Below are 21,753 nucleotides of genomic sequence, written 5' to 3'. Positions count from 1 at the left end.
TATAGGCTCAGCTCTAGCAAAGGTGTCTAGTCTGACAGGCTATGGGCCACTAGCTTTCTGACCAGTAACAGATGAACAAAGGCCCCCTGTTACAGAACTCCTGTGACTGCAATGATGACACAATGCAGCCAATCACACTCCACATGCAGAACAAGTGGGTGCTGGGGGCTCTGCCTGTGAGTGTTCCCTTACGCCTATCACCCTAGAGGTGGGGTAGCTACCAGCAGGGCAGCCTTTACAGGGCAGTGTATCAGACTGTTTCAAACACTCCAACCTGGTGTGGTGGCACACACTTAGAATCCTAGCCCTTAGCAGGTGGAGGCAGGAGGATCAGAAGTTCAGTCATCCTCAACTATACATTAGGTATGAGATCAGCCTTGGCTGTACAAGATCCTGTTTAAACATAACAAAGCAAAACACCAAAACCTTTCTAGTTATTATGTACAAATTCGAGTCTTTATGGGAAACAATTTCTTCTGTTTCCTCCATCTCCTAAGTTCAAGCTCACAGAGGAAATAGGAAGGCAAGCAACACTGTGTGTGTGTGTGTGTGTGTGTGTGTGTGTGTGTGTGTGTGTGCATGCATATGCGTGTGTGTGTGTACATGTGCTTCTGCATGCGTGCCTGGCAATGTAGGCAGAGTGATGACTGGCTACAGGCAGATGAGCCTCATTCACTAGGAAATCTTCAGGCATGGCAGGGAAGGAAACAGACAAGGTGCAGCCTTTACTCCTATTTATTCAGACTGGAAACTAACCCCTCAGAAAGAGAGACACAGTGAGCACACATGTATTTCTCTATGGAAGAGACGTGCCCAACTCACTTACGTCCTTCCAAGTACATAGGAAGGCCTATTCTTCAAATACCTGAGAACCCTCTTTGGTCTTCTTAGTGGACTTTTAGCAAACGACTCAGTCAGCCAGGGAGAGAAGGGTGGGGCACAGCTGGCATCAGTCCTTGCCAGGCAGGGTAAGCCCTTGCAGCAATGCTCACTGAAATCACTAACATAAGGACTACAGGATTGGGCTGGCCCAACAGGCTGACTCCTGTAACTTAGAACTTGAGGGCACAGAGAGGTGGCTCATCCTCATGGAGGGAGGGTACATCCCTTAGGGCCTCAGTTCAGGACATTAGTGCTAGGAAGGGTGGAGCCCTTGGCACCCAATCCTGCACAAGCCCAGGCTTGCTTCATTCTCACAGGACCTGTTTTCTCCCTCTCTCAGAGGCAAAGCCAAAGGAACACCACATGAGCCATGAGTGGAGCAGCACACACACCAGCAGGCCCAGGCTGTTCAACAAAAAACAAAGTGTATTCAAATTTCTTTCAGGCTAAGTAAAATCAGAAGGGCCTCACAGAGGCATACTGGAGGTCCCTTCATGCACGCCTAAAATGCTACCCTCTGATCCTATTATTAAACCTCATTCCCCGTGTTCTTTATTGCACTTTACCACCATCACTTATTCTTTCTCCAACACATGCAGCAACTTATAATTTTCTACCTAACTTACTTTGTGAGGGGTGCCTATCGCTGCATTTTCAACTCGGCCAAGAGGTGATTTTTGTGTTTTGTGTTGTGTTAAGTCCCCAGTCCCAGGAAGACAGGCACTCAGTATTAGTGGAAGGTGGAAATAGAGCTTTAAACCAGGTGTGATGATACATGCCTATAACCCCAGCATTCAGGAGGTGGAGGCAGGGGGATCACAAATTCAAGGGTTCCATAATGACTCTGAGGTCAGTATGGAATCCATGAGAGCCTGAAGAAGGGAGGAGGAAGGGAGGGGATGTGGGAGGGAGGGAGGGAAAGAGGGAAGATGGGAGGGAGAGGAAAATAGAGGCAAAGAGAAAGAAATAAAAGAAGAAAGAGAGGGAGAAGAAAATTAGGAAAGAAAGAAGGAAGAAAGAGAAAACACGCCTTAAATCTCCAAACTCTGTTGAAAAGCCGGGCAGAACTCTGACCTCAAGCTGCAGAGGCAGGTCCATGCTTCTCCACATTACAGTCATAGCTCCCTGGTGCCCAAGGGTAGTATAGTGATAGAGATGAAGATCACTGTGGTCAGACAGACTCATCTGCTAATATACGGTGTGGCCTGAAACATGTTTCTTTACTTTCAAAACCCTCAGTCTCCTCATTTGTGAAGCAGACGTTCCTCTCAGAACTGTGGTGGACACCCCAGCCAGCATGGTGTTCACTAGTCTCTACTGTCACCTTCACCACAGTGACATGTTTCTTGGCACGTTTATGAATTTCCAAAATGGTTTAACTGAGGAGGGCAGACTCACCCTGAATGTAGGGAACATGAAACCATGGGCTGAGGTCTAGAATTGAATAAAAAGGAGGAAGGAAGCTGAGCATGGATTTCATCTCTCTGCAATGTGCTCAGCTGCCTCACACCTGCTGCCATGGCTTCCCTGCTCCTCACACCTGCTGCCGTGGCTTCCCTCCTCACACCTGCTGCCATGGCTTCCCTGCCTCCTCACACCTGCTGCCGTGGCTTCCCTGCCTCCTCACACCTGCTGCCGTGGCTTCCCTGCCTCCTCACACCTGCTGCCGTGGCTTCCCTGCCTCCTCACACCTGCTGCCGTGGCTTCCCTGCCTCCTCACACCTGCTGCCGTGGCTTCCCTGCCTCCTCACACCTGCTGCCGTGGCTTCCCTGCCTCCTCACACCTGCTGCCGTGGCTTCCCTGCCTCCTCACACCTGCTGCCGTGGCTTCCCTGCCTCCTCACACCTGCTGCCGTGGCTTCCCTGCCTCCTCACACCTGCTGCCGTGGCTTCCCTGCCTCCTCACACCTGCTGCCGTGGCTTCCCTGCCTCCTCACACCTGCTGCCGTGGCTTCCCTGCCTCCTCACACCTGCTGCCGTGGCTTCCCTGCCTCCTCACACCTGCTGCCGTGGCTTCCCTGCCTCCTCACACCTGCTGCCGTGGCTTCCCTGCCTCCTCACACCTGCTGCCGTGGCTTCCCTGCCTCCTCACACCTGCTGCCGTGGCTTCCCTGCCTCCTCACACCTGCTGCCGTGGCTTTCCTGCCAGGATGGGCTGTAGCTTCAAACTGTGTCCCAAAGTAAGCTTTTTTCTCCTCAAGCTGCTTTGTCATGTACTCTATTACAGCAACAAGAGTCTCTGTCTTAGTCACTGTTCTGTTACTGTGAAGAGACACCATGACCATGGCAACTCTTACAAAGAAAGCATTTGACTGGGGGCTTGCTTACAGTTTCAGACGCTTAGTCCATCATCATCACTGCAGAGAGCATGAAAAGGAGCATGGCCCTGGGAGAAGTAGTTGAGAGCTACAGCCAGATCCATAGCAGAGAGAGACTGGGCCTCAAAGCCCACCCTTGATGACACACCTCCTAATTCTTTCAAACAGTTTCAGTCCCTGGCCTCAGCATTCAAATATGGCTATGGGAGCTTATTCAAGCCACCACAGTAGCTAATAAGTCAAACTGGGATGAGGGGTGGCTATGAAGAAACTGAAGTGGTTCTTCTGCCTAAGGAATGTGTAAGTGTATGAGCTGCAGGCTGGAGAAGCCCTGAGACGCTGGGAGCAGAGCTTACTGGACTAGTCTGGGGAGTCTGGAATATCAGACTGCTGAGAGAACATGGCAGCTGCGGCCATGAGAACTGTCTCAAGAACTGGGCTAGAGGCTATTGGCGTCACAATCAGGCAAAGAATCTAGCTTCATTTTGCCCGAACCCTGAGAACTTGAGTGCAGCTGACTTCAAAAGCAGCGGATTAATTTGCCTTGCAGAGGAATTTCAAGACAGGATAGTATTCAAGATGAGTTAGGTTTACTGCTCACTGCTCGGATCTGGATCTGCTGGGAGAGAGAAAAGTGCCAGAAAGGAAAATGTGTGGTTTGGCAAAGAAAGGAACTAGAGAGGATTTAAAGTAGTGGATACAAAGGATGCAGAGAAAGCAGCTGAAATGGTTACAGAACATCCTGCTGTATTTGGAACACTAGCAAAGGGACCCCGAGGGCAAGACCTCACCCACTGAAGGGCCAGCATTCAACAGTGCAAGTAATGGCCACCTGGAGACTGTTTCCCCAAGATAAGCTTCCAACGCACACGGAAGATACTGCAGCTGCGGTGGGAAGCCTGTCAAGCTGCATCTCACACAAGCAGCAGAACCTGGCAGCATGCTTCCTGTGGTGCTGGTTTTGCAGGTGTGGAAAAAAAGATGCAAAGGTGAGTGGGTTGTGCAGGCTTTCACCAAGGCTCCAGCAAGCTAAAGGCAAGCAATGTGTGGCAGGGCTACAGTTCCTGCAGAGGCCCCTAGAGGCCATTGTATGAAGCTGGGAAAATGAATCCTAAATTCCAACGAAGACCCTAGCATATTGGGGATACCAAGGCTAAATGATGTCTACCTAGAAAAATAGCAGACATGGCGTGAAGTTGGCCCAAGAGTCTCTGCACACTGCAGGCAGGAAGGCAGCAGAGCTGGAGAGAAGCTGTCCAGCTGTTGGGACTCAAAGGACTCCATGTGTAACTACAGCTTTTGGTGTTTGCCATCCTGGGCTTTGGTCTTGTGTGAGCGTCTATCCTTTCTCTGCTCCCAGTGTTCCCGTCTGTAATAGGAATATTTCTTCTGTGCCATTTATATTGGAGTATAAAAACTGCTGGGCAGTGGTGGTACACACCTTTAATCCTGGCACTTGGAAGGCAGAAGCAGGTGGATCTCTGTGAGTCTGAGGCCAGCCTGGTCTACAGAGTGAGTTCAGGACAGCCAAGGCTTACACAGAGAAACCCTGTCTTGAAAATCCAAAAGAAAAAGAAAAAAGAAAGAAAGAAAATTGCTTTTATTTTAAAGGGGCTCATAGCTAAGAGATTGCCTTGAGTCTAATAAGGGACTTTGGACTTTTAAAGGATATTAAGACTGTTAAAGACTATGGAGTGTTTGAAGATAGACTAACTGAATGTATTTTTGGAGTATGAGATTAAAACGAGATTTGAGGTGTCCTGGTGAAATGCTATTATTCAAACTGATGTGTTTAAGTGATAAGATGATCAGAGGTGGAGCTGTGATGCTTTATCTTGTAAACTTGACACCATGAATCACTATGGTAACAGGTAATGAATGCTTCTTAGTATGTCTATGGGGTGTTTCCAGAAAGGTTTAATTAAGGGAAGGAAGCCTACTCTGAATGTAAATGGCACCATCCCATGGGCTGGGGCCTTGGACTAAAGGGAGAAAACAAGCCACTGCCGGAACTCATGTCTCTGTATCTGACTGCAGACGCGTGAGTCCTGCCACCTCATGCCCCTGTCACCATGACATCCCCTCCATCTTGGACTGTACCCTCAAATATGAAGCCAAACAAATCCTGAAGTTGTTTTGTCAGGTTTTTTATTTTAGCAATAACAAAAGTAACTAAGAGTGCTCTTGGCAATCTTCTTGAGACTAACTAGGAAAAGTCTATCCAAGGTTACCTTTTGTAACAGGAAGCTCACATGTATACAAACATATGCTATAGCATTCCATACATAGTGAGCTAGTGTCATCCAGAAGCTGAATTATAGATAATTCCCCCATATTTGCTTTAATTATCCCAAGAGATAAAGTGGCCAGTGTGACATGGAACACTGCTGGCTGCTGTCCTCTTGAGATACCTAGAATTCAATGCCTTCCAAATAACCCTCTTGGGTCAGGCCATGCGACCCATTAATGCCTGTTTATGGGACACTTTACACACCCCTCCTCAAAAAAGATGAAAACCTAGTTATGAAGTGGCTGCTGTGTCTGCACAGATGAGAAAAACATAAAAGACTAGTGTTAACTCCATGACTACATGGTTAGTGATGCGGGTCATCAGGACAGTTTTCTCTACCCAGAGGACTCCAAAGATAGTTCTTTCCCCAACAAGAGGCAATCCTTGTGAGCAGCAAGATTTAAAAGTCGGGACATAACAATGGTTCCTAAGGTCCTGGCTTCCCACTCACTCTCTATTAACCACTAGCTGATTGGTTCCTAGAACAAAATAGTTGTTCCTCACTTGATCTTTGCAGCTGACAACACGTTAGCACCACAGCTCACACAGCTTTCTTCTCATGCTGCTGCTGGCTCAAGTACTCCCCACCAAGCCCTGACCACTCAACGACATTTTTTTTTCTTTTTCCTTTTTTTTTTTTTGTATTTTACATGGGTGAATATTTGCCTGCAGGGCCAGAAGAGGGCACTGGATCACATGGAACTAGAAGTACAGACAGTTGTAAGACATTATGTGGGTGTTAGGAACAAAACTCAAGTCCTTTGCAAGAGCAGCAAGTGCTCTTAACCACAGAGCCATCTCTTCAGCCACCCAATCTAACGCCAGCATCCTCTTTAGCTCCCAGTTATTTATGTGCTGTCTCTTTCATCACCCTGACTATTCAGAGGCCTTAACATTCTCTGATCCTCCCTTGCTCACTAACTTCTATAGCTCAGTTTAGGAGGAGATTCTGTGTCCATTTTATAATGCTGGACTCTCAGCATAAACTCCAATATGGGTGCACTCAGGAAAGGAGTTATCCTCTTCTCTCCACTGAAAAACTCTCCAAGAAGCCTCCTCTTACTGGTATAAAGGTCTAATCTCTTTGCAGTTCCTGCCCCAGGAGTAAAAAAGCTGCTCTGCTCAGAACGCTCACCAGGTTATGCTGGCAGTGGGGCCACGGTCAACCAGCCAAGCAGTCAGAGAGAACTATGAAGCCAGCTAGGGGTAAAAGCCCAGCTCAAATAAGAGGGTTTGGCTGAACCAGGGTCCTCAAAGAGACTGCATGAGGACTACATTAGCATCCTAAAGTAGGGGCATGTGATAGTTAATATTGTCAGCCGGACAGGATATAAACACGATCTATAATCTATAGGCAACAAGATCTACAATCATGTAGGAGACAAGACTCTATGGCTGTCTGCAGGAGTTTCTAAACTGGGTTAGCTTATGTTGTAAGACCCATCCTAACTGTGGGCAGTGCCATTCTGTGGGCTGGGGACCAAATAAATAAGAGATGTCAAGCTGAGCACCAGCCTCTCTCTCTCTGCTTCCCGGCCACGGAAGCGCCCTGACTGGTGGCCACATGCGCTCTCTCTCTCTCTCTCTCTCTGCTTCCCGGCCACAGAAGCGCCCTGACTGGTGGCCACATGCTCTCTCTCTCTCTCTCTGCTTCCCGGCCACAGAAGCGCCCTGACTGGTGGCCACATGCTCTCTCTCTGCTTCCCGGCCACGGATGCCCTGACTGGTGGCCACATGCTCTTGCTGCCATGCTTTAAAAAGGAAGGGAAGGTTTGTTTTAGTTCATAGTTTGGGGGTACCCCTAAGCTGTTTCTGTGACATAATTTTGTCACAGCAATGAGAAAGATACTAACACAGGGCGCTTCAAGTATGGTAGGTGAGGGGTGGGCTTCCTGTGGAACAACAGGTAAAGTAAAATAGGAAAGCTCTGTACAAGAGAAGCAGGAGGCACTAAAGCTGAGGGGTCTTGGCCCAGAGACACCAGTCACTCAAATCCCACCCACCTCTGCCTGACACATGCTGCCCACCCCCTTCCCTGTGCTGTTTCATTTCCTCTCAGAAAATTTTGTTTTGGTTTGATAGTTGCTGCTAGGCCTTTGGGAGGATTCTGAGTTTTGTTTCTCTTCTTGTTTCTAGGATACCTGAGCTGGCTCCTACAGCAAGAGCAGCAGGAACAGTGTGGGGGCTGAGGGTGGTGCTTGGCAAAGGAGGTAGGAGAGCCTGCACTCACACAGACTGAGTGCTTCCCATGTGCCTAGGGGCACAACAGTGAGCCCCCCCCCCCCACCACAGACAGGAACCAAAGCTGAAGCAGCCATTTGCAAAGAGAGAAACTCAGATTCTAAGAAACACACAGGTCAGAGACCAACCTTGGAATGTTGCCCAGGGTTAGCCAAAGCCAAGCATACTCAGGAAATCTCCTGAGAGACACCATGCCCAACCCAGGAGGAGGACTCCCAGGCAGCACACTGGGCTGCAAGTGTCTGTAAAGATAAGCACATACTCCACAGCTCCAGGCCTGGCATCCAGAGGTAGAAGGTAGGAGAAAGGGGTCAGAGCTCCACACTTCCCAAGGCCTTGACGCAGGGCTCAGCATACCAGAGACAGTACCCCAAGCTTTCCTGCATAGACTCTATCTAACCCCAGCCCCACTTCAACAAGAAGGGGCCTGGTTTTCCCTGGCTGGGGCAGGCAGGGGATGAGTGGAATTCCCCTGAGGCAGGCAGTACTAGGTTATTTAGCAGGGCAGACCTTTCATCAAGTCACTTGGGGGAGGGCTGTCCAGTTTTTGCCAGGCTAAGCCATTGTAGCAACCATAGGGCTCCAATTATGGACACTCAACACGATAGGACCCTTAGGATAGACACCCAACTCAGAACCCAGAGGCAGAAGACTCCCTGGTAGACTACTCCGCACATAAACTCAAATGGCAGGTAGGCGGTAGAGAAAAAGCAGAAAGCCTGGCCTTTCCCCACTCCATGCCACTGTAGAGTCATTGCGCTAGGGTCAGGACAGACACTGGCAATGTAATTCTGAACAAACTGCTTCACCTTGAATCTCAGTTTCCTCCCCTCATCTATGGAGTTGAGAACATACCAACCTCAAGCCCGTAGGCTCACGTGCTCCTCCTGCCCCTGCCCCAGCCTCTCCAGTACTTGGTATCACACAGCAAAGCACCTTAGTATTTAGAGTTTCTAAAGTTGATGTAGTGATGGCTACAAAACTCTAGAAAATTACTAAAATTCATTGAGTTGAAGCTTTATTTTGCTAGGAATCAAAACTAAGGTCTTGAAAATAGGTAAGCACTGTGCCAGTGAGCTCTATCCCAGACCTGAGTCAGACACTTTCAACATTTGGTATCACAAAAAAGCCATCAAAAATCACTAGACGTAGTGTTAAAGGTGGTGCTTGAGTGGGGTGGGCCAGTGATGTGGTGTAGTGGGCATGGATCTGTCTATGGATCAGAAGAGGGCGCTGGGGCTAGAGAGATGGCTCAGCAATTAGGAGCACTGGTCACTCTTTCAGAGGACCAGGATTTTATCCCTAGCACCCACATGGTGACTCATAACTATGTGAATTCCAGTCCCAGGGCACCGGATGTCCTCTTCTGGCCTCCATGGGCACAGGGCACACACATGGTTCACAGAGTGTAGGCGGGTCAGTCATACACATAAAATAAAATTAGTGTCTTTTTTTTTTTTAAAGATGGCGTTGGGAATCCTATATAAGAAAAGTACAGATATGCATGTGTGGAGATAGGAGTGGTATGATGTCCAAATATCAACAGTACAGAGTATAGCAAGGACAACACCCGAGTTTTTACTTAGATGTATTTTCTTCACAGAAATGGCATCAAAACATTAATCTAGATGCATCTCTCAGAGATTCCAGAAACCTACTGTCCTCAACTAATTTAGCATAATTGTAATTGACACTCTTCTCCCCAAGGCTAAGGATGTCACAGGAAAGATGGTAAGAGCCAGAGGCAGTGGATGACGTCAAGGAAACTCTTTCCTTGACACAACATGGCAATTGCACGTATGAACTCACTGCAGCTGTGGCTGCATTCACACGCTCTGAGTAAGTTCAAGCCAGACAAAGTGCTGACATGGACGGGGTGGGGAGGGGACAGAAGTGGTGAGGTGGGCCCAAAGTCCCACTCCTGAGTGAGGAGCTACAGGCTTGACAGCTACTGGAAGAGGAGAGTTCATGGTATACTCCCTGGTAGGCTGACCACAGCCAAGGTCAGGCCCCACAACCAAGAGTAGCTGGGCAACACAAATTTGACTTCATGGGCCTTTAAAAAGGGAAAGAGGAAGGAGCCAGAAAAGGCGTGGGAGATGGAGAGAAGGCGGGGCACAAAGTTGGATGGATAGAAAAGTGGAGTGGGCCTGGAGCAGCAGGGGGAAGGGAGTGAATCTGATCCAAATAATGATATGAGATTCTCAGAGAATTAATAAAATGTTACTAAAAAACAAAAAATAAGCTTTCATGCAACAAGACCTCTTGAAAAGCACTTACCCAGCGGGGTAGGCAACTAAACCTGACCGGGGATCACAGGCAAGTCCTCTGCCTCCCGACACAGTGATTCCCAGCACCTTCTCCAAGGTCACCTGTTAGAGCAAAACAGAGAAGTGATTTATTGTAGACACAGCAGGGCTGGGATGAGGCACTAAGGGCTTCTACAGCATCTCTTCAGCACAATTTTCCCTACAACCTTATCTTCAGGAAAACGAGCCTATGACTTCTTCAGACTTTGTTCTGACCAAAAGCCTCTTGATCACATGAGAAAAGTCCAGTAGTGAGTACCATCGGCATTTAACAGGCTCCACCTGCGGTTGCCATAAGAGAGAAAATGAAAGGGTTAACATACCCCTTCATGACCAAAGAGAAACAAGCACTCTCAATGAAAGAAGACACTAAGTTTTGGCTAGAGACTGGGATCTGCTGTCTGTGGGACTCACATGAGGTCAATGATCTTCAAGCATTTACAGACCATTGGGTTCTACCTACCAACAGCCAGAAGAACGTGAGGCATCCACTGGGTAACTTGGACACCACTGATCTGCATCCCATCGTGGGCTAGCCCTCCATCAGAGGACTCCACCTCCCCACGTCTGACAGTTCTACAGTCTAGGAGTTTAGGAGGCCAAAGCAGGCTGAATGCTGTGTTTTGCAAATCACAGATGCTCAGGGTACTCTGATTATTGTTATTAAGCCACAACTCCCACAGAGATGAAAGGGAAGCCTGTGTAAAGTGCTGGAGAGTCTGAGAAGACATGACACACGAGACATCCACCACCTTCATCAACAGTGCTGCTGGTCCACGTTGTCTGCAGGCCACAGAACCCCCACAAGATTAACCTCAAATTAATTCATTCGTCTTTCTGTGGATGAGGTCATGTGAGAGCCATACTGGCCTATAACCGCGGAATTGTCACTCCATGGTGCTTTTTGTGACAGTTTTTCTGGTTTCTCCAGATCCAATCCCCTCCAGGGCTGTCAGTACTTCCTGCAGGAGCCTTCCCTCAGGGATGTCCTTGTTCTTCCTTGGTTAGAGTGTATAAGTGGCCACGTGAACAGAGTGTACTCTCCTATGAAAACTCTGCCCTGGAGTCTTGGAGGGCCAAGAGTAGAGTAAGCCGGAAATATAGGGCAAGATAGAATCTACTATGACAGGCCAGTTTCTACGGTGGGGAAGCCCAGAGTCAACTGAAACAGTCTTTGATACACATTCTTTCATTGGCCTAAAGAGAAGAACTGCTGGAAGTGATTTTAGAGGGCCCGTTTAGACTCTTACCTCAGAGGTTCTCTGAGCACACACATTCACTGTGGCACACGTGGGCACATCATACACACAATAAACATAACAACCAAACTAAACTCTTACCTCAAAGGCCATTTCATCCATCTATCTATCTATCTATCTATCTATCTATCTATCTATCTATCTATCTATCTATCTACCTACCTACCTACCTACCTACCTATCTATTTATTTTGGTTTTTCAAGACAGGGTTTCTCTGTAGATTTGGAGCCTGCCCTGGAACTAGCTCTTGTAGTCCATTCAGGCTGGCCTTGAACTCACAGAGATCCAGCTGTTTTTGCCTCCCCAGTGTTGGGATTAAAGGCATACACTCCCACCTCCCTCCCACCTCCCGGTGGCCATTTTATTTTTCATTAGGTAGAAAGGAAATGCCCTGTGGTTGATAAAAACTAAAATAAACCTCCCAAGGTAGTACAGTTAAAACCTACAGTCCAGTCCAGTACAAAAAGGCTATTCAAGCCCTAGCAACTGAAAATAAAACAAAACAGGAAAAAAAAAACACTGAAAGAATGCAGAGGTCTAATTACACATCTGTAATCTCAACACATGGGAAGCTGAGACAGGAGCATTACTATGAGTTTGGGGACAACCCAAACTATAGAGTGAGTTCTAAGCTGGTCTGGGCTAATGAGCTATCTCAAAAAAAAAAAAAAACCCAACCAAAAAAAAAAAAAACCAAACTAACAAAACAAAGAAACAAAAAAAATTTTTCTCAGAGTTCATTAAGAGTCATTTAGGCTTCTTAGGAATATAGGTCAAAAATTCCAACATGTAGCCAGGTGATGGTGATGCACACCTTTGATCCCAGCACTCACGAGGAGAGGCAGGTGGATCTCTGTGAGTTTCAGAACAGCCAAGACTATACAGAAACCCTGTCTCCCCAACTCCATCCCCCTCAAAAAAAGAATTCCAAACATGCTTACTCAGTAGAGTCCATCAGTCCAATCACCCCACTGTTCACTCATCCCTGTGCCCAGCTGAGATACTAACCTTAACAAGCTAATGTTCGTCTGCCTATGCTAGACATTTTGGATAGCGAGTCTGAATTTCTCCCAGTCACCAGGTACTGACTGCAGGCACAAATTCACCCTGGGGAGACTCTGATTTAGTTATTCCAGACCGTGATCTCGGCACTGTGCCTTTATTCCCCGAGAGGAAGGAGTGGTCTGCAGCATCCCTACTGTCCTTTCTACCTGAGAAGGGAAAGAGAGGAGGAGCCTAAAGCCACCATGTCTCATGTGGAAGGTGAGGGTATCGGAACAAGTACAGCTATACACCTCCAATTCTCTTCAATTCATATGAACTGAAGCAATCCTTTAGATTCAAATGTGTACAATCCCTTACTCCCCTATGGTTCAGTGTTGGTCCCGAAGAATTAGACTAAGTGTGCTGGATCTCAGCTGCCCTTCCCTCATAGGACTGTGGGTAGAGAACCCAGTCCTATAGAGAATCTTGAAACTGGTTGGCAATTTTTAATAAGATAAAGCAGAAAGATTCAGTTTATGCATAACCTAAAGACCAGTTTTCATAGTAAAAAAAAGAAACGTATTTACTATGATTCATTCATAGTAAGAAACATGCTTTATATAGTGACCCAGTGTGCACATGCATGTATGTGTGTAGGTAAACAAAACTGAGGTACGATTATCATAAAACAATAATTACAGTATATGCTTTAATATACTCTAATATATTCCTTTTAATTCTGATCATGACCATTTTATCAATTCCATGACCTACAAATGGGCTGGAAGACTAAGGTTGAGAAGCTTGCCACACTTGTTCCTGCCAGGCCTAGGGACAGGCTAACCACTGAGTCTTTATATTTTGTCACTTTCCTCTCAGGGCTCCGCACACAGGGACATACTTCCTGGCTAGGAATCGCACAAGCAGGAGTTTGCCTGGGTTAAAATCTTGGCTCATTTTCAAAAGGTTTCCGGGATTGGTTTTTTTCTGGCGCTCTGAAGTAGTCATCTAAGGGAGGGAAGCAGTTTCCTTTGGCGCTCTGAAGGGAGGAGCACAGGAAAACATTCGGGGCATCAGCTGGTTTTTATTTTATGTTCTTAACTCAAACCAGCTTCCTGTTTGCAGGGAGATTTAGGGCTAAACTCCTCTCTTAAAGGATCTGGGAGTCCCCAAGCTCTTTTGAAGCCTGAAACAGCTAGGCTCACTCTGCTATGACCCTCCCCCACTGATAACGTGTTTCCCCTTTCCTCTTCAGAAAGGTAGTAGAGCTTCCCCGGCTCTTCGGAAAGGAGGTAAGCCTGGACACCAAGGCCTCGTGCACCAGAACGCCACCAGTTGTGTGCCGCGGTGCGCATCAACCCTGACAGGCACAGCTTTCCCCATAACAGCATTGGGAGTCTTAGCCTCTCAATGGTGGGAGTGCTTTACCATGGCAACCAGCAATCAGTCTAGGATTCTCCCCCATTCTTGGGGATCCTGCAATATATAAACTAGTGCACCAATGAGTTCCAGTGATTATCATCTTTCAGTTGAAATGTGTCTGTACCTCCCAAATGTTCTCCCAGCTTCGGGCCTTGCCTACTACAGTCTTTTCTCAAGGCAGCTGGCCACACTGATTCTTTTAAACATAGATGAGACCATGTCATTGTTCAAATCCTTCCAATGGCTCCCATCTCCCTTAAAGTTCAAATTCAAACACTTGGTTTAAACTTAAAGAGGCCTAAATCACCCAGCCGCTGGCTATTTCTCCGAGATCATTTCCTATACTCTCTCTTTGTTCCCTCTACTCCAGCCACCTCAGTCTCCACAAGCACCACCACAGATTCCTTGGACTCAACAGCTCTTCCCTTAGCTATTCTCACAGTGATGTGACTCAGGCCTTTGTTCAAAGGTTTTCTCCTCAGAAAGGGCTTTGTAGAATTCGCTGTCATCATTTCTAGCCTTCCTCAGCTTGACTTTACCTCGTAGTATACATAGGCAGGTAAGATGATCACCTCATCTCTGCCTAAGGGCTTCCTCATCACACAGGAGCCCTCGAGGACAGGGTTTAGATTCCCATCACTTATTCATATATCCTAAGCACTTAAAAAAAAGCTAATTTATTTTTATGTGTATGAGTGTTTGCCTACATGTATGTATGTGTACAACATGCATGCTTGGTGCCTGAGGAGGTCAGAAGAGGGCATCAGATCCCTGGAACCAGAGTTACCGACAACTGTGAGCCACCATGTGGGTACTAGGAACTGGACCCAGGTCCTCTACAAGAGCAGCCAGTACTTTTTTTAAAAAAATATTTATTTATTATGTATACAATATTCTGTCTGTGTGTATGCCTGCTGGCCAGAAGAGGGCACCAGACCTCATTACAGAAGGTTGTGAGCCACCATATGGTTGCATGGGAATTGAACTCAGGACCTTTGGAAGAGCAGGCAATGCTCTTAACCTCTGAGCTATCTCTCCAGCCCCAGCCAGTACTCTTAAGCACTTAGCCACTGCTCCATCCTCACCTGCAGCACTAAACCACACATCTCACAGAAGAAGCACTTGATGGTGAACCTGATACTATTGTACCGCCAGGCTGCAGAGCATCACACTGCCCTACTAAACTCATCTCTCTACCGGTCGGTAAAGAGTAACCCTCAGACCTCGGAAGAGACATTTTTTTTTCTATAATAGATGGTGATTAATTCAGAACTAGCCAGGCAGTGAGCACACCTTTAATCCCAGTGGAAGGCAGAGACAGGTGAATTTCTGGGAGTTCAAGGCTCTACTAGAGAGTTCTAGGACAGCCAGGGCAACTTAGAGAGATCCTGTCTCAAACAAAACAAAACAAAACAACACAACACAACAAAATCTAGTGATATTTTGTTTGTGTTTTAACAAATAAAGCTTGCCTGAGGATTAGAGTGCAGAGCCACTAGAGGCTGGGCAGTGGTAGGCGCACCTTTAATCCCAGGACTCAGGAGACAAAGGTGGAAAATCTCTGTTAGTTCTAGGCCACCCTAGGCTATGAGAAATTGATCCAGTCTATAAGAGAAACAGTTCACACAAAGATGATCCCAGCACTTGGGATCCCATGCCTTTAATCCCAGAACTAGTGAGGTGGAGACAGGAGTGAAATGGCTGGGCAGAAAGAGGAATATAAGGTGGGGGAGACTGGAGCTCAGTGGAGTCTAGAGATGCAGTCTGAGCACAGGATCACCCTTCAGTCTTAGCACTGGTAGAGGTAAAAAGGTCTCTAGTGCTTGGCCACTCCGCTGCTCTCCTCTCTCAGCTTTCATCCCCTAATATCTGACTCTAGGTTTTTATTAAGAACAATTAGGGCCGGGTGATGGTGGCGCACGCCTTTAATCCCAGCACTCGGGAGGCAGAGGCAGGCGGATCTCTGTGGGTTCGAGACCAGCCTGGTCTACAGAGCTAGTTCCAGGACAGGCTCCAAAGCCACAGAGAAACCTGTCTCGAAAAACCAAAAAAAAAAAAAAAAAAAGAACAATTAGAATTTGTGCTACAAAAGAAAGAAAGAAAGAAAGAAAGAAAGAAAGAAAGAAAGAAAGAAAGTCACAACTAGTCAAAGTACAGACATTAAAAAAAATCCCCAATACCATACACACTGGCCGAGACTGAGGGACCATCCAGAAATGAGGTGCAAAGATTTTAAGAGCCAAAGGCTGGGGAGGATCAGAGCAGAGCAAAGCTTTCTGAACACGATAGGACTACTGCGCACGCACTCACAGCAGCGGGGTTGCTGTACAAGCCCTGCAAACATCAAGCCAGTCCACATTCTAGCATGTGGGAGGAGGGAGCTATGACAGTTAATGGCTTCTGTGGGAGGGATGTCAGGGTTGTGGGGACTGCTGTTGTTGTTGAGATAGGGTCTCTCTACAGAGCCTTGGCTGTCCTGGCCTCACACTTAGAGATGCCTGCCTCTGCCTGCTGAGAGTTTTCTTTAAGGGAGGTTACCACATTTCAGGGGATGGCCCCATACCTGTGAGTACCTGAGCAACACAAAAATGACTGTGGATTATCAGGGGGAAAAAAGGGGGGGGGTAAGGAGAAATGAAGGATTATATCTAGGAGGAGTTAGGAAGAGGACCAGGAGGGGAGTGAATTAGGGGGGAAGGCACTTGATATATTTGAACTGTGGCTGTCTGACAGTTCTTAGGAGCACTGGGAAGAGGAAGTTCAATTGAGGAAATGCCTCCATCAGATTGTCTGTAGGCCAGTCTGTTGGGCATTTTCTTGATCAATGATTGATGTAGAAGGGCCTGGCACACTGTGGGTGGTACCATCCCTACATGGTATAGAAAGCAAACTGAGCAAGTCATGTGGAGCAACCCAGTAAGTGGAGTTCTTCCACGGTCTCTGCTTCTGTTCCTGCCTCTGGGTTCTTGCCCTAACTTCCCTAGGTGATTGATGAACTACAACTGAAAGTAAAATCAAACCCAACCCAGGCTGGTGAGAGGGCTGAGTGGGTAAAGAATGTGCTGGTAAGCCTAATAACTTGAGTGTCATCTCTGAAACCCGCATGGCTGAAGGTGAGAACATGCTTCAGCAAGTTGTTCTTTGGTTTCCATGTGTGTGTGTGTGTATGCGATGCATACATGCAAGCAAAATGCCCATACAGACTACACACACACACACACACACACACACACACACACACACACACACACGATTTAAGAGTATATAGGGGATAGAACTGAAGAACTTCATCTATGTAGCTTTGGGGACATCTTCACCCATGCAGGATGATGGATGGATGAATTGGGGGGGGGCACAAATGTCCCTGAAATAAATCCAGTAAGCTCACTTGCTCACCAAGCTACACTTGGTGGAACCATTCTTTTATTCCGCTTGTTGGTGCTCTACCTGCTATGAGCAGACATTTGTTTATGTCTCCCCAGGAAAAGTTAAGGCAACACTGGCCTTGAACATGAGACAATCCTCCTGCTTCAGCTTCCTGGGTGCTAGGATTACAGGTATATATCACCATGTGCAGCTCCAGAGTTCTGAAAGATCTAAATGCCAACAAAACATAGCCAAGAAATATGGAAGCCAACTGTTTACAGCCAGTGACTTGGAGTACAACTGCATCAAAATAAACCCACTGCTCTAGAAACATCATTCCCACAGAAGCAAAGACTCAAGGACAAGAGCACCCACTGTATACCTGGCATGATCTCTATATCCACAATGCAGTCTAAAGCTGGAAGGGCACCATGTTAAGAGCCTGAGCCAGCTCTTGCTTCAGCAGGTGGAGAGTGTTGAAATGGAGGGGAGTCTTTCCCAGCCCGAAACTGGTGTCATCTTTCCACGGGCAGGATTCTACAGTAGCCTGTGAGAGAGCCGACACACCCACCACCCCCAGTATGAACCCGACACAGCATATCAAGAGAGAAAGGATTTAGGCAACATTTCCCTTACTCAAATCAGATAGTTAACTTTGTAACAGCTTATGAGAGAGAAAGAGAGTAAAGTCTGGTGTTTAGGTGTCCTTTCTGCTTACTCTTAAGGAGTGGGGGAAGGGCTGCAGAGATGGCTCCGTGTTTAAGAGCACTGACTGCTCTTCCAGAGGACCTGGGTTCAATTCCTAGCACCCACATGACAGTTTACAACTGTCTGTAATTTCAGTTCCAGGGGACCCAACACCCATGGAGAAACACTGATGTATATAAAATAATAAATTAAAAAGAAAAAAGAGTAGTGGAGGAAACAAGTGGTTCAGAGGTGTAAGACTACACACTAATTCATACTAAATAAAACTATTTTCTAACTGCAATTTATGAATAGGATTTGAAAACAATTTGGTTAGTAATGAATAAACAGAACAAAAATAGATCATGCAGAATCAAATCACAAAGTAAAGTATATTAATGGGTGTTTTCAAAAGTCTGAAAGTTGGGGCTGGATCAGCAGGTAAGAGCACTGGCTGTTCTTCCAGAGGACCTGGGTTAACTGTCCAGCACCCACAGAGTGGCTTACAACTGTCTTTAAGACCAGTGGCAGGGTGTAGATCTGGACTTAGTGGAGGGATGAGGTGGGCAGCCCTGGAGGTTCTTGTCTTCCTAATTTCCTAATAAATAGCTGGTTCACTGAAAACAACAACAACAACAACTCCAGGGACTCTGATGCCTTCTTCTGACCACAGCACACAAATGGTGTAGACATACATGTAGGCAAAAATACTATGAAATAAAAATAAATATTTTTTGAATTTTAATTTATTTATTTTTTGGTTTTGTTTTTCAAGACAGGGTTTCTCTGTAGCTTTAGAGCCTGTCCTGGAACTAGCTTCTGTAGACCAGGCTGGCCTCGAACTCACAGAGACCCACCTGCTTCTGCCTTCCAAGGAGTGCGCCACCACTGTCCGGTGAATTTTAATTTTTTAAAATGATGTGTCTGTGTGCAGGTGCGTGTGCATGAGTACAGGTGCCTGCAGAAGTCGGGGAGGTCAGATGCCCCTAGTCCAGGTGCCTGCAGAAGTTGGGGAGGTCAGATGCCCCTAGTCCAGGTGCCTGCAGAAGTCGGGGAGGTCAGATGCTCCTAGTCCAGGTGCCTGCAGAAGTCGGGGAGGTCAGATGCCCCTAGAGCTGGAACTATAGCTGATTGTGAGCTTTCTGACACGAACACTAGAAATCAAACTTGGGTTCTCTGGAGGAGATCAGTATGTGCTCTTAACTGTTGAGCCATCTCTCCAGCCACAAACTGTTTAGTGTGTATGTATGTGTGTATGCATGTATGCATGAGTCTGGAAGCCACAGGATGCTATGGGGATCCCATCAGGAATAGTCCAGAGTAATACAGTGTGTGACAAAGGTCACAAAAGAACAGAATCCTCAACAATGAGACATGACATCTGGGCAGGTTCATGAAGGAGACCTTGCCTAGTGATACAGAGTGGGGATTTGGTGTTTCCTTAGTATTTAGAGATGAGATTTCTTTCAAAACTTTGAGGCTAGGCATTGTGGCACACAGAGGATTTATTTTATTACATTTATTTAGTTTGTGTGTACCTATGTACTATGGTACACGAACATCACTAAAGGGATAACTTGGGGGAGTCTGTGCTCTCCTTCCACCATGTGAGTCTCAGCACTCAAGCCTGGGCTACCAGGTTTAGCAGCAATTGTGTTTACCCACTGAGGCATCTCACTGCCCTCCTCACAGGACTTTGACAGGTGAAAACACAGAAGGAATTCTTAGAGGAAGCTGTGTGAGGAACAGTCTGATGGCAGGAGATAACAGAGATGATAAAATCGTGCTCCAGGGAATTCTAAGTCTAGAGAGGTAGAATGCAAAGGGACCAGAAAGAACTGCTTGTTTAAGATAGGTCCTGACTGGCCTGATACATATCACAGGCTGGCCTCAAACTCATGGCAATCCTCCTGCTTTAGTCTCTTGAGTTTTGGGATTACAGGCATGTGCCACCATGCCTCGCTCTGAAAGGACCTTGAGTGCCAAACTAAGAGGAGTAATTTTTAGGTCCTGGGAGACCACGGGAGGAGTTCAAGCAAAGCTCCAACACAAACCTACACAGGAGACAGTTATGAGGCTGCCAGAATAACTCAGGTGAGAAGTAATGAAATCAAGACAAGCATTGAGACAGTAGCAGTAGAACAGAAATAACATCCAAAAGCCATAAAGCAAATAAAACTGGCAATAAATGAGCACTATACAACTCTGTGGAAAAAAAAAACAATTCTGAACCTCAGAAATAGCAAAGTCAAAAGCAGGACCTGGGTCTACAAGGGGGCAGGGCACTGCTCTGAAGGGGTGCTGGGGTATTTAGGAGGACCCACAGAGCACTCCATTCAGCAACATAAACAGGATGGATACTTGGAGAGGTTAGGACTGGAAATATTTATTGATAAGTGTTTCCAATAAGATAGGAGAAGACAGAAGACAGGAGGGAGAGACTAAGCAGAGCTTTGGAGAAAACCCACTCTCATGCTGTGGAAAAGATGAGGTGCCTGGCAGTAGAGAGGGGGAGTTCCTATAGGGGAGCACCCGTCAACGTGCGTGCTACGAGGAGGCAGGAACAGAATTCCTCAGATGTCTGAGCCATCCACCCCAGTCCCAAGAAGCCCCAGGCTGTTAAACTAAACACAGCCCAGGACTGTAGGGAGGGCCTCAGCTATTTCTAGCCAAGCTCTCAAGCTTCCACCTTTCTGGCTTGCTCACTTGCTCTGACATAGGGACTCCTTGCCTGGACCAGGCATAGACTGTGAAGGTTTTCTCTTTCTTCCATAGTGTGAGGGCCCACCACACCGGGAGTCGGCCCATGCTATGAAGGGCTGCCCCCTCATGGTGGGGACCTAAAAAGTCAAAATCACTTTGAAAAGGCCTGGGTTGTCTAGGGTTTGGCTGACCTCAAACGGGTGAGAAATCCCCAACACTAAGGAAAGTGATATCTGCTTTTGTTGCCATCTTGTTGCCCCCAGCCTCCTTCTTCCCTTCTTCCCCCTCCCCAGCTTCTCAGTTCCACTGGGCACAAATGATAAACCCCAGGGATGTAAGCCATTTCAGACCAGTGGTGGCTTGTGGCTTCCAGAAACAAGCACACCAGAGACCTTGCTACCTTCCTAGAGGTTAAGAAAAAGTGTTTACAGTGACCTGTCTATTCTCTACTGTAATCACACCCCACCCTAAGAACTGCCGCTTACACAGAAGCTACAGAGAGCTCACGGCTTTCTACAGAACCTTAGGCAGCTGCGCAGAGACCCAAAGACTGGACCTAGAAGACAGAATGATTCTGGCGATTTAGAGGTCAAAGTGTCATCTGGTCAGAGGTAGTTAGGAGCAAAAAGGATCCTTCCAAGGCAGGCAAAGAGACCTGGCCTCTCAAGTCTGCGCTGGTCTTAACCCACTGTGGATGATTTAGAGTTACGCTATCTTCCCCAGTGACTCCAATGTGACTAAGCTAAGCTTTCCTGTCCAACACTGCAGACTAGTGGGAGCCGAGCTGATTCTCCTGTGCTGGGATTCAAACAGCACCAGCTTCTAGGGGAGATCAGTCTGCTACTGTGTACAAGAGATAATCTTAGAGATCCTCTATCACAAGTCCTTGGAGACCAGCAGACTAGAACAAAAGTTGCCCAGTCTTGGGCCAGCAATAGAATTACTTCAAGATCCCCACGAGGCCCAGATAGCAGTCCCTACCCCTCGGGCACATCCCTTGTCCCGTCCTGTGAGGTTATGTGCATCCAAATGTGTGTGGCATCTTCTCTAGCTTCCTACCTTGTGTTCTCAGACAGAGTCTATTACTTGCTGATCTATTACTCCGGCTGATCTGGCTGGTCAGCAAGCCTTAGGAAGCCAGTGCTGGCATAGTCTGGGCCAGAGCCCATCTTTTTTTTTTTTTTTTTTTTTTTTGTTTTTCGAAACAGGGTTTCTCTGTGGCTTTGGAGCCTATCCTGGAACTAGCTCTTGTAGACCAGGCTGGTCTCAAACTCACAGAGATTCACCTGCC

At 47.1% G+C, this 21,753-nt stretch overlaps 1 protein-coding gene across 2 annotated transcripts in view; it reads right to left on the bottom strand.

Moving 5' to 3' along the window:
* The window catches only part of Mapkbp1 (mitogen-activated protein kinase binding protein 1), a 52,861-nt gene that overhangs the window by 17,842 nt on the left and 13,266 nt on the right, over nt 1-21,753 (bottom strand). For both annotated transcript variants that reach the window (XM_075961853.1, XM_075961855.1), the window contains exon 2: nt 10,012-10,103. In XM_075961853.1, the coding sequence (XP_075817968.1) occupies nt 10,012-10,103 (92 nt within the window). The remainder of the gene's footprint in view (nt 1-10,011; nt 10,104-21,753) is intronic.

The sequence above is a fragment of the Microtus pennsylvanicus genome, chromosome 2 (assembly GCF_037038515.1).
Source record: "Microtus pennsylvanicus isolate mMicPen1 chromosome 2, mMicPen1.hap1, whole genome shotgun sequence".
In the NCBI taxonomy this organism is placed as follows: Eukaryota; Metazoa; Chordata; class Mammalia; order Rodentia; family Cricetidae; genus Microtus; species Microtus pennsylvanicus.
The sequence above is the reverse complement of the archived record's forward strand: the minus strand, read 5'-3'. Positions and strand labels throughout refer to the sequence as shown.